This window comes from Somniosus microcephalus, chromosome 11 (genome assembly GCF_052327205.1).
Source record: "Somniosus microcephalus isolate GS21.2 chromosome 11, FLI_Smic_1.0, whole genome shotgun sequence".
In the NCBI taxonomy this organism is placed as follows: domain Eukaryota; kingdom Metazoa; phylum Chordata; class Chondrichthyes; order Squaliformes; family Somniosidae; genus Somniosus; species Somniosus microcephalus.
In genome coordinates, this window is record NC_140997.1 from 202,574,157 (window position 1) to 202,587,730 (window position 13,574).

The 13,574-nt window shown below is 44.2% G+C and overlaps 1 protein-coding gene across 5 annotated transcripts in view; it reads right to left on the bottom strand.

Annotated features, from left to right (window-relative positions):
* Positions 1 to 13,356, bottom strand: part of hdac11 (histone deacetylase 11) — a 125,127-nt gene extending 111,771 nt beyond the window's left edge. The window contains exons 1-3 of one of the 5 annotated variants that reach the window (XM_086001707.1): positions 12,989 to 13,356; positions 4,426 to 4,464; positions 1,893 to 1,965 (exon numbers count right to left, since the gene is read on the bottom strand). In XM_086001707.1, the coding sequence (XP_085857833.1) occupies positions 1,893 to 1,927 (35 nt within the window). In that variant the 5' untranslated portion in view covers positions 1,928 to 1,965; positions 4,426 to 4,464; positions 12,989 to 13,356. Of the gene's footprint in view, positions 1 to 1,892; positions 1,966 to 4,425; positions 4,465 to 12,945 lie in introns of all 5 variants that reach the window. The other 4 variants (XM_086001708.1, XM_086001709.1, XM_086001711.1 and 1 more) reach the window with 4 other exon arrangements.
* Between the last annotated feature and the right edge of the window lie 218 nt (positions 13,357 to 13,574).

Sequence of the window (13,574 nt, forward strand, 5' to 3'; positions counted from 1 at the left end):
GACTCCCAAATCTAGAGCCCCCTGGATGTCAAGGGGCATACAGGGCAAGCTAAGGCAAAAAAGGGAAGCTTATGTCAGATACCAAGTGCTAAATACTGTAGAAAGCCTAGAGGAGTATAGAAAGTGCAGGGGTGAAATTAAAAAGGAAATTAGGAAATCAAAAAGAGAGGGCATGAAAACATATTGGCAAGTAACATCAAGGAAAACCCTTATAAATACATAAATAGCAAAATGATAACTAAGGAAAGAGCAGGGCCTATTAGAGACCAAAAAGGTAACCTGTGTGTGGAGGCGGAAGATGTGGGTATGGTTCTTAATGAATACGTTGCATCTGTCTTCACAGAAGAGAAGGACGATGCAGACACTGAGGTTAAGGAGGATGTGTGTGAAATATTAGATGAGATAAACATAGTGAGAAAGGAAATATTAAGGGGTTTAAGCATCTTTGAAAGTAGATAAATCGAAAGGCCCAAATGAAATGTATCCCAGGCTGTTAAGAGAAGCAAGGGAGGAAATAGCGGAGGCTCTGACCATCATTTTCCAATCCTCTCTGGCTACAGGTGTGGTACCGGAGAACTGGAGGACTGCTAACGTTGATTAAAAATGGAGAAAGGGATAGACCGAATAATTACAGGTCACACAGCCTAACCTCGGTGGTGGGCAAATTATTGGAAAAAATTCTGAGGGACAGTATTAATCGTCATTTAGAAAGGAACGGATTAATCAAGGACAGTCAGCATGGATTTGTTAAGGGAAGGTTGTGTCTGACTAACTTGATTGAATTTTTTGAGGAGGTAACAAGGAAGGTCGATGAGGATTGCGCATTTGATGTAGTCTGCATGGATTTTAGCAAGGCTATTGACAAGGTCCCACATGGCAGACTGGTCAGAAAAGTAAAAGCCCATGGGATCCAAGGGAAAGTGGCAAGTTGGATCTGAAATTGACTCGGTGGCAGGAAACAAAAGGGTAATGGTCGACGGGTGTTTTTGTGACTGGAAGGCTGTTTCCAGTGGGGTTCCGCATGGTTCAGTAGGAGGTCCCTTGCTTTTTGTGGTATTATATATATATCAATGATTTAGGCTTCAATATAGGGGGCATGATTAAGAAGTTTGAATATGGTACAAAGGTTGGCCATGTGGTTGATAGTGAGGAAGAAAGCTGCAGACTGCAGGTGGGCAGAAAAGTGGCAAATGGAATTCAATCAACAGAAGTGTGAAGTAATGCATTTGGGGAGGGCTAACAAGGCAAGGGTTTACACATTAAATGGTAGGGTACTGAGAAGTGTAGAGGAACAGAGGGAGCTTAGAGTACTGTGTACAGTTCTGGTCACCACATTACAGGAAAGATGTTATTGCACTAGAGTGGGTGCAGGAGATGTACAAGCATGTTGTCAGGACTTGAGAATTTTCACTGAGGAAAGATTGGATAGGCTGGGGTAGTTTTCTTTGGAACAGAGGAGGCTGAGGGGAGACTTAATTGAGGTGTATAAAATCATGAGGGGCCTAGATAGAATGGATAGGAATGACCTATTTCCCTTAGCAGAAAGGTCAATAACCAGGGGACATAGATATAAAGTAATTGGTAGAAGGATTAGAGGGGAGTTGAGGAGAACTTTTTTTCACCCAGAGGGTGGTGGGGGTCTGGAATTCACTGCCTGAAAGGGTGGTAGAGGCAGAAACCCTCATCACATTTAAAAAGTACTTGGATATGCACTTGGAAGTGCCGTAATCTACAAGGCTACGGGCCAAGAGCTGGAAAGTGGGATTAGGCTGGATAGCTCTTACTCAGCCAGCACGGACACGATGGGCCAAATAGCCTCCTTCTGTGCTGTAAATTTCTGTTTCTATAATAACAAATACAGCTCAAGGCAGTGAAAAATATGTACAACTTACAGTTTGTCTTCCTTTATGCTTTGTTGCACTGACATCTTCTTTCTTACATACTTGTTCTTTTATACTATTAGTCCTGGAGAAGATACAACAATTAACCTTTTCTTGAAACTCCTACATCTTTTCTCTACGAGCTTTTAATCAATTGAGCAAAATTGTGTAAATTGACTAGTTGATCGCTTGCTGCATTGTTCACAACAGAAATAAACATTGTGCCTCTCTGCTTCTCTCCACTCTAGAACATTTTTTTGACAAGACTTTAAACCAAGGCCCCGTTTGCCCCTTCAGGTGGATGTAAAAGATCCCATGGCATCTTTCAAAGAAGAGTAGGGTAGTTCTCCCAGTGTCCTGGCATACATTCATCCCTCATAGAACACAAATAAAAGATTATCTGGTCAGGATATCATTGCTGTTTGTGGGACCTTGCTGTACGTAAATTGGCTGCTACATTTGCTTACAAACAGCGATGACACTTCAGAGGTACTTCATTGGCTGTGAAGCGCTTTGGGATATCCTGAGGTTATGAAAGGCTATATAAATGCAAGGTCAGTCTTTGTCTTTCTGTTTGTAATACACACACATACATACATTTTATCCCCTCTTTCCCTGCCCCTGCACTTGCTTAAAAACCTGTTCCATCTCCAGCTTTTCCCAGTTCTGACGAAGGGTCATCGATCTAAAATGTTAACTTTGTTTCTCTCTCCACAGATGCTGCCTGACCTGCTGAGTATTTCCAGCATTTTCTGTTCTTATTTCAGATTTCCAGCATTTGCAGTATTTTGCTTTTGCACACATTTTATCTCTCTTGCTTTCATGGTCATATTTGTACATATGTCTCTTGACTAAATTATCATCTTTCTGGAAGATATCCCTTTCCCTCATTATATACAGCCCAGCAACAGTCCTTCCAGCTCCAAGCAGAGCCAGGGATGCACTTTTTCCACTTACAATTTATAAGAATCTCAACTGCCTGTATCCCCCCCAACCTTAATCTCTTGACAAGTTTCCCTTTTCTCACTCTGCACACTAAGATGCCTCCCTCTCGTCCCCTGCTCAACAGGATCTCTGTCACTTTCTATCCCTCACTGGCTGCTCATTCGTGCCAAATCTGAAGGCACAACAGCCTCACTGTCCTATTTGATACTAACTAGTGAACAGTGTCAGAGCATGTACTGTTTTATTGTAAGAATTCGCAATAATTTACAGTTAAGATTAATTGTTTTGATTAAAGAATCCCTGGGCTTTGTGCTTTTAAATTTCCAGGGATAAAAATGGCTGTCACCACATGGCCGAAGACAAAGGACAATGCTTTGTTTACAAAGCAATTGAATGCTATTAGCATTTGTTTGTATATCGAGTGGATACATCTAAACTGCAGAAGAGACTTTTGGATCTTGAATGGGAACCGTTTAAGAACTGAATGGGCTTAAATCACCTAGCATTCTGGACAATAGAGCAGTTGTATTTCCCTTTTGTTTCAGCCCAGGGAGCTCCGGAAGACACATTAACCCAGTCCAACCACTCTGAGTTAGCCAATCACAGCTTTCTCTTGTGTATTGGAACCTTTGGGTGGGAATTTTGCACACAGCCCTGGCAGGGCAGAACAGCAGGAGCTCACCAGGTATATAAGATAGCTGCTGAGAAGCTATCACTCTCTTTTTACTTCGCTGGGCCACAGGTGAGCGGGGTGTTCTGACTCCTCAACAAGACAACCGAGCAGGAGTTTGGGGTGGTGATTTAAGGGAATTGCTAAGATTGTTTAAATAACATTGTAGTCATTTTATCCCTCGTTTTCGCCGTCTGCAACCCCGTTATATCGTTTTACTGTAATTACTGTGTTCGTGTGGTATAGTTTATTCTTTTGATTGTAATTTATTTAGGTAATAAAACTTGATTTTTCTCTCATCCAAACCACTTGTCCATTTTAATATCATTAATTATAAGTTCCTCCACTCAGAACTGAAGGAGGGGTAGCGATTCGAAACCGCTGTTTGTAAATTGGTTTAGAGTGCAGCAGCAAAAGGCTGCTGACCAGGTGAATTACCGTAAACCAGGTAAAAGGTTGGAATTGGTCAGAGCTCAGAGGCAAAGGCTGCTGGCCAGGTAAATTACCATAAACCAGTTAAAGATGCCCCCCTTACATTATAAGGACAAGGAACATTACACCATGTAAAACACAATTTTGGTGAATGTCCTGTTAAGTCTAGGAGGTATGGTTACTCTGCACAATTGAAATAAATAATGAATCCACTTAAGAGGTCAGTCTGCAAAACAAAACCCTAGCTTTGTTTGACTGACAGGTCAATTATCAAGTTAGAGACAGTATAGGACTGATGTTCTTGGAGAAGGGGAGTTGAAACAGCAATTCATGACTGCTTTGCATCCGCAAAAAAACTGAACCGAGTGCAGCAGGTAGAAAAAGAGTAAATGATCCTACTTGGGGGAGGGGATGAAATCATTAAAAAGATTGAGCTTTCCTACATTTACACTTAGCTTGGAGTTCATCAACTGTTTTCATTTGTTTTAATTTACTTACCCATGTCTGCTGCAGCTCCTAAGGAAATGGAAGTCAGGGCTGGAATAGAATAAATTTGTCTTTGATTAAGAATGATACAGAAGCATTACATGAAGTGTTACACTAAACGTGCTACAGGAAGCGAGTGATGGCATACATTAGACAGAACACATTTATAAACCAATCTCCTGTCGCATTACTTCTGGAGAGTCAGAGGATATATTGTTTTATCTCATGTAACATGCAATATACAGTATCAGGGCCAATGATTTACAGTTATTAATTAGCTGAGTTTTGTGGGAGCATTAGAGCTATTCACTACTTTGAATTCCATGATTGTGACCATTATTCTGTGAAAAACATAAATTAATTGACGTTTGCCACGAGTTAGGTAGCAAGACACATGTGGAGCAGTACTGGGCAATGGGTTGTTAATGATACTAATGTTATTAATTTAATTCTGTGGATTCCGATATTACACATCTAATGAAATCCTGGCCCTGAAATAATTTAATTCTGCGGCTGCCTTTATTTAATTCCATGGCTTCAATATGATTTACATAATTTCTGGCCCTGATATTTCTGTGGCTCGGATATTAATTATGTAATTCTCGTATTATTCACTTAATTCTGTGGCTCTAGTATTGATTATTTAATTCACCGGCTCCGATATTGTTTCACCATCATGCTTTGTTAATAGGATCAATGTAAAACAGCAGGTCACCTCCTCGACCTTGCCATCTCTCGTGGCCTCGCTACTTCCATCGCGTCAATTGCAGATAAGGCCATCTCTGACCATTTCCTCGTATCGCTCTCCACCCACATCCCACCCTAATTCCTTCTGTATCCACCCCTGGAAAAAAACTCTCCTACAACTGCACTTATGAAATCCCAACTGTCCAGCATCTGGCCATCCATTCACCATGACATTTCTGCAGCTACCGATCAGCTCAACCACACCCTCACCACCACCTTTGATACCCTAGTCCCTATTAAAGCAGTTACTCTCTCTCACCCTGGCCGCTCCCCCCGGTACGGCCCTCATCTTCGCTCCCTCAAGTCCAAGGGACGCAGACTTGAACGGATATGGCGGACAACTGGTTTAGCCATTCACCGCCAGATCTGGCTGGACCACATTAAGCAATATCGGGTCCTGCTCTCATCTGCCAAAATTGCTCACTATTCCAGAATCATTCTAGAATGCAAAGATAAACCCCGGCTCCTATTCTCTACTGCTAACCGTCGTCTTAAACCCCTCTCCTCCACCCTCACCTCTGATAACAAGTGTGAGGAGCTCATGGACTTCCATGTCTCTAAGATTGAGAGATTCCGTTCAGCTGCCTCTGCCACTTCCCTTCCTTCCCCTAGCCCACTGGGCCAAACTTCCTCTAAGGTTCCCCCAGCCCTAGCCCTGAACTCACATCTTTCTCCAGTTTCTCTCCAATCTCCCCTCATGACCTCTCTGTGCTCATCTTCTCCACGAGACCCCCTCCTGCTCCCTCAATCCTATTCCCACCAAATTGTTGACCACCCAACTTCCTTTTCTGGCTCCCATGTTAGCTTATACTGTTAACGGTTCTCTCGCTCTCCTCAGGTACTGTCCCTCTCTCCCTCAAATCTGCCGTCATCACGCCTCTCCTCAAAAAAAAAACACCCTTGATCCCTCCGTTCTTGCAAACTACCACCCCAACTCCAACCTCCCTTTCCTCTCCAAAGTCCTTGAATGTGTTGTCACCTCACAAATCCGTGTTCATCTTTCCCGCAATTCCATGTTTGAATCCCTCCAATCAGGTTTCCGCCCTTGCCACAGTACCGAAACGGCTCTCATCAAAGTCACAAATTACATCCTTTGTGACTGTGACAAAGGTAAACTATCCCTCCTCATCCTTGACTTCTCTGCAGCCTTTGACATGGTTGACCACTCCATCCTTCTCCAACGGCTCTCCACCGTCGTCCAGCTGGATGGGATTGCACTCACCTGGTTCCATCCTTATCTATCTGCTCCACGATGGCAGCATGGTGGCATAGTGGTTAGCACTGTTGCCTCACAGCGCCAAGGACCCGGGTTCAAATCCGGCCTCGGGTGACTGTGCAAACTCCACACAGACATTCTCCCTGTGTTTGCGTGGGTTTCCTCCGGGTGCTCCGGTTTCCTCCCACAGTCCAAAGATGTGTGGGTTAGGTTGATTGGCCATGATAAAAATTGGCCCCTAGTGTTAGGTGGGGTTACGGGGTTACAGGGATAGGGCTTGGGTGGTGTGGTAAACCACTGTCATACCTGTCTGTGTCTGTATGTGTATTCCACTAGGTACAGGTCTGGACATGCCTCGGCTGACTCCTCCCACTATTCCAGGTATATAAGTGACTACCTCCCAGTCCCTTAGTATTCTGGACGGGTCGACCACTCGAGACAAGACCTTCATTCTTCAGTTAATAAAAGCCTGATTGTTACTCGCTCAACCTCAGTCTTTTGAGTAATTGATGGCGCATCAGGTGGGATGGCTGTCGGTGTAGGGACAGGGTACTGAATTTGGATGATCAACCATGATCTCGTTGAATGGCGGAGCAGGCTCGAAGGGCCGAATGGCCTACTCCTATCTTCTATGTCTATGTCTATCTAATCGTAGCCAGAGAATCATCTGCAACGCCTTCTCGTCCCACACCCACATCGTTACTTCTGGTGTCCCCCAAGGATCTGTCCTTGGCCCCCTCCTATTGCTCATCTACATGTTGCCCCTTGGTGCCATCATCCGAAAACACAGCATCAGTTTCCACATGTACGCAGACGACACCCAGCTCTATCTCACTACCTCTTCTCTCGACCCCTCCACGGCCTCTAAATTGACACACTGCTTGTCCGACATCCAGTTCTGGATGAGCAGAAATTTTCTCCAATTAAATATTGGGAAGACCGAAGCCACTGTTTTCAGTCCCCGCCACAAACTCCGTTCCCTAGCCACCGACTCCATCCCTCTCCCCAACATCTGTGAGGCTGAACCACACTGTTCGCAACCTTGGTGTCACATTTGACCCCACCAAGATATCTGCGCTCCTCTAAATCTGCCCTACTGAGCATCCCTGATTATAATCGCTCAACCTTTGGTGGCCATGCCTTCTGTTGCCTAGGCCCCAAGCTCTAGAATTCCCTGCCTAAACCTCTCCGCCTCATTACCTCTCTTTCCTCCTTTAAGACGCTCCTTAAAACCTACCTCTTTGACCAAGCTTTTGGTCACCTGCCCTAATTTCTCCTAATGTGGCTCGGGCAAATTTTGTGCCTTATAATACTCCTGTGCAGCACCTTGGGACATCTTACTACATTAAAAGGTGCTACATAAATACACGTTGTTGCTGTTGAATTGTCTTATTTTTGCTTTAATAACCTTGATTAGAGTGTTTACTTGAAGGTCTCTACCTCATTTGTTGACTATGGTCGCTTAACTACAATAAGTTAAGCTTAACTTAACTAAGTGAAGCTTTTTTCTTGAATATTTTTCTGTAAGTTTACCAGTTAACAAGTCAGCCAGTTTACTATGGTCAATTTATGTCTCAGCACTTCAAAATACAACCTTGGTTTGTGACACTCCCTCTCACACATAGTATCAAATTCGATCATATTATGATCACTATTTGCAGGACATTCGTTTAATAACAACCACTTATATATTTATATATGCCTTTAATAACATAATAACATGTCCCAAGGCACTTCGCAGGAGCGTTAGCAACAAGAGAACAAAATGTGACACAGGGCCACACAAGGAGATGTTAGGCCAGATGGCCAAACACTTGGTCAAAGAGATAGGTTTTAAGGAAGAAGGAGAAGTAGAGAGGGAGATTTAGGGAGGGAATTCCAGAGCTTAGGACCTAGGCAGCTGAAGGCACAATTAAAATTGGCAATGTTCAAAAGGCCAGAACAGGTGGAGCGCAGAGATCTAGGGGGATTATAGGGCTGGAGGAGATTACAGAGATAAGGAGGGGGTGAGGTCATGGAGGGATTTGAAAACAAGGATGAGAATTTTAAAATCGAGGCGTTGCTTAACTGGGAGCCAAAGTAGGTCAGCGAGCACAGGGGACATGGGTGGCAGAGTTTTGGATAGTAAGTTTATAGAGGGTAGAACTAGGGAGGCTGGCCAGGAGTGCACTGGAATAGGCAAGTCTAGAAGTAATAAAGGCATGGATGAGGGTTTCGGCAGCAGATAAGTTGAAGTAAGGGTAGAGACAGGTGATGTTACGGAGGTGGAAATGGGCGGTCTTAGTGATGGAACAGATAATAGGTAGGAAGCACAATGCATGATCAAATATGACACCAAGGTTGCGAACAGACTTGGTCAGCCTCAGACAGTTGCCAGGGAGAGAAATCGAATCAGTAAAAAGTGAACGGAATTTGTGGTGTGAACCAAAGACAATGGCTTCGGTCTTCCCTATATTTAACTGGAGGAAGCTTCTACTCATCCAGTGCTGGATGTCGAACAAGCAGTCTGACAGTATAGAGATGGTGGAGAGTTCGAGAGAGGTAGAGCTCGGTATCACCAACGTACATGTGAAAACTCAAGTTGTGTCGCCGGATGATGTAGAACTGGTTATCATCAGCATACATGTGGAAACTGATGTTTTGTTTTTGGATGATGTCGCCAAGGGGTAGCATGTAGATGAGAACTAGGAGGGGGGCCAAGGATAGATCGTTGGGGGGACACCAGAGGTGACCGTGTGGGAGCGGGAGGAGAAGTCATTACAGGTAATTCTATTGCTACGGCTGGAAAGATAGGAATGGAACCAGGCGAGTGCTGTCCCATCCAGCTTGACGACGGTGGAGAGGCGTTGGAGCAGAATTTTGTGGTCAAGGATGAGAAGGGATAGTTTACCTTTGTCGCAGTCAATTAGGATGTCGGCCCGGACGGAATTTGCATTCAGGATGACGGTGAACTGGCACGGTTCGCCGTCATTCCGCCTTTGAAACTGGCCGCAACTTCAGGATTTGGCGCATGCGGAACTCCCAAAGTTGCGGTCGGTCATTGACAGCTCTGAAACAGGCTGCGCTGTGCCCTCCGCCCACAGAACCGGCAATCCATGTAATCAGCCAAATCATTGAAACGGACGAAAACTTCGGCAATTCCGCAGCAAGTACACTGTTAAATTCCCCACTGAAAGTTAGATCGAAAGGGATTAGGTGTAACTGGGGTTTTGACCGCATTTAGTGTTAAACAAATGTTAAGGCCCTGGAAAACTAATTTTAATTTTGTGCAGTATGAAATATGTCCATTTTAATAAAAATTTACATTAAGAACCTTTTCAAAAAAAATGTTTTTAATGTTTTTTAAAGTGTGTCCATCTTTACTTCAGGTTTGCCTTTTCTCCCCATGCGAGAAGGCAATCTCAATCTTTATTTTGCTCTCTCGAACATTTTTCAAAAGTTAGAGTTTTAAGAGTTTTACTTGTTCGCTGTCGGTGAGAATTCTGCATTTTGATTGGCTGCTCAGACAGCCTGTTGACATCACAGCAGTTCGCACGCGGGGATCCCCACTAACTTCCGTTGATTTGAATTGAAGGTGGGAAAACCCGAAGTTCTTGACACAGGGATCACGAGATCCTTGTGCGAAGTGTACTTCAGGGCCACCAGCGCATTTGCCGCCGACCGCAAATTCTGGGCCTTTTGTGACCTTGGCAAGAGCCGTTTCGGTACTGTGGCAGGGCGGAAGCCTGATTGGAGGGATCAAACAAGGTGTTTTGGGGAAAATGGGCACGGATTTGGGAGGCGACAACATGTTCAAGAACTTTAGAGAGTTAATGTCCAATTGTTAACTAATTCTGTCTAGTTACCCATCATTAAATCTGGTATGGCATGTTCACTTGTCGGTTCTAAAATATTATTCCAGAAAACTGTCCCGATTACACTCTAGAAATTCACCGTCTTTACGACTTGCGCTCTTCTGCTTCTCCCAGTGTATGTGAAAATTAAAATCACCCATTATATCCGTAGGCTTTACAGGCTGCTCTGGTCTCTGTACTTATTCAGCCCACCACTACATCACTACTATTAGGAGGTCTGTAGACAACTCAATCATACAGCACAAAAGGAGGCCATTCAGTCCATCGTGCCTGTGCCAGCTCTTTGAAAGAGCTATCCAATTAGTCTCACTTCCCTGTTCTTTCCCCATAGCCCAGCATTTTTTTCCTTTTCAAGTGAATATCCAATTCCCTTTTGAAAGTTACTAATGAATCTGCTTCCACCACCATTTGAGGCACCGCATTCCAGTCTTGCATCCCTTGCTACTCCCTAATTCTACCCAGTGTTTCCACTGCCCGCTCACCCTTACTGAAATGCCTTCTTTCTACTGCAGGAATTTTGTCTTTTATCAATATTGTTACTACTCCTCCTTTCTCAGTCAACAACAGCTTGCATTAATGCAGCGCAATTAATGCAGTAAAAAGTCCCAAGCCGCTTCACAGGAGCGTTATCAAACAAAATGTGACACCGAGCCACATAAGGAGATATTAGGACAGGTGACCAAAAGTCGGTCAAAGGCGTAGGTTTTAAGGAGCATCTTAGAGAGGCGGAGAGGTTTAGGGAGGAAATTCCAGAGTTTAGGGTCCAGACAGCTGAAGGCACAGCCACCAATGGTGAAACGATGAAAATCGGGATGTGCAAGAGGCCAGAATTGGAGAAGCACAGAGATCTCGGAGGGTTGTATGGCTGGAGGAGCGAGGCCATGGAGGAATCTGAAAACAAGGCTGAGAATTTTTAAATCGAGGCATTGCCAGGCCTTTCTAAAGATCTTATAACCTGGAACATTTAGCTCCCAGCTTGTTCCTAAGTCTTTGCAATGACTGCTACATCAAATTAAGCTGAACTTGAGCTTCGAACCCACTGTTTTATTCCTTATGCTACGTGTATGCGTGTACAGAGCTCTTATTTGGGTAACTGGCTCCACCCTGACATATGGCCTGATGGTGCTCTGGTCACATTTTTTGACTGTGAACACATGTTGCTGATGCTCTTTGTACATTGTTATACCAGGAATTTAATATGTTTTTATTTTTCATCACACTTGCTTTATTTTTATTAAAGATTTTATTGTTACTTACCATAACCTTTTCTGTACCCAGAGTATTTATACTGGCCCAAAATTTGCAGTCAGGGGCGTACCTCCAGAGTACGTCTCCGACCTGAAAAAAATTACAAACCTACCTGCTGGCTCCCAGGCTTCGGAGACTACGGGTCCTGGGCCTGCAGGCTGCGTAAAGCTCACAGATCCCAGGGACGCAGGCAGTTAGGAAGGATCCCTGGGATCACATGGGCCAGGTCAACCAATTAGAAAGGGGGTTCCTCATAAGCTTATGGGGATTCAAGAACAGAATCCCCATAAGCTTATGAGAAATCCCCAAAAATTATCACAATTCTATTAAAAAATATTCCCATATTCAAAATTAAAAGTCCCTTTAATTAAGCACTTAAAATAAACATTTATTTTTTGAAGAATAATTTTAAACATTTTAATCCTGACCAAAATTTACATAAACTAATTTTAAATGTTTGTATGCTTTAATCATTTTTAAAATGTTAATTTATCATTTATTTTAACCCTTACGCTGGTAAAAGCAGGCCCTACGCTTGAAAACCGTATAAAAACACTAGTTAGGCGTGCAGTTTTAGTCACCACATTACAGGAAAGATGTGATTGTACTAGAGAGGGTACAGAGGAGATTTACAAGGATGTTGCTGGGAGGAGAGAATCTTAGCTATGAGGAAAGACTGGATAGGCTGGGTCTGTTTTCCTTGGAACAGAGGAGGCTGAGGGGAGACATTATTGAAGTGTATAAAATTATGAGGGGCCTAGAAAATGTTTGGGCCGTGCGTGCGGACAATTTGTCGAGGCGAACTGTGACAGATTGCAAGTTCTGGGTTTCCGCGCGTGCGCAATGCATGCGGAACCCTGGAACTTGTGGGGCCATTCTGAGGGCTTACAGCAGCGTTTGCCATCATTGGCCCTGCAAAAATCTGGGCCGTTACCCTTTATTGCATTTTGTACTCTGATCATTACTATCATCCCTTCTTACTATTACTTCTACCCAACCCCCACCCCCACCTTACTGGTTTGAAGTCCTTTCCACAGTCCTATTTATCCTCGCCACTAGGACCCTGGTCCCAGTCAGGTTTAGGGGCTGTCCAACTCAGCAGTTACCAGTGTCATCTCTCATGATACATAAATACCGTATTACAAGCCCTAAAATGTAATATATTTACAAAAGAAACGAAAATTCGTTTCCTAGTCTTCCTCTTCCTAAATTATGGCTAATTTATAAACATAAATAATACAGTACAAAACACAGAAGTTAATAAAGGTCATTGTTTCTAGTTGAAACAAACCCTTCGCAATGCCACAGGTGCCCCACCCCCACCCAAAGAATGCAACAAAAACTACAAATCCCAAAATGAATTGCAAGTACAACACACGTGTACAAGTTGAACGCCTCCGTTGAGGATATAAATAACAGAAATACACAGGCCGTTTACGCAATCAGGGTTGGTCTAACAACACTTACTGGCGAAATGAGAGTCACTCTGAAGTGCAGAATTAGCCTGTACCTGTTCAGGGTGCGCGCTGACAGTCACAACAACCCTCACAACGGGGGCAACTCAGCTCTTCGGGCCTGCTGATGACAAAAATCCCAGCTGGCAGAGAGACCTGCTGGGGCTGAGAGAGGCTGCAAAATCAGTCCAGCTTGCTTCTCGCAGCTACCTCTGCAAGCGAGGCATTCGGAATGTGCGTCTGAAACCCTTGGGGTATTACAATATCGCCTTTGAAAGGTCACACTCGACTGTTCCGCCCTGAACGTGAAGGCTGTGCTGTAAATAAGCTGCAGACACGGCGCTCCCTCATCACGCACCGTCTCACGCCGATTGTGCGCAGTGCGAAACGTCACTAGGGGCAACGCCGGAGATTACGCTGCTTCTGTCTCATTCATCGCGCCTCCACAGTTGCTGCGTTCAGACAATGCAATGGTCCGTTCCACAGAAAGACTTGCATTTACATAGCGCCTTTCCCGACCACCGGACGTCTCAAAGCGCTTTACAGCCAATGAAGTACTTTTTGGAAGTGTAGTCACTGTTGTGATGTGGGAAACGCCGGCAGCCAATTTGCGCACAGCAAGCTCCCACAAACAGCAATGTG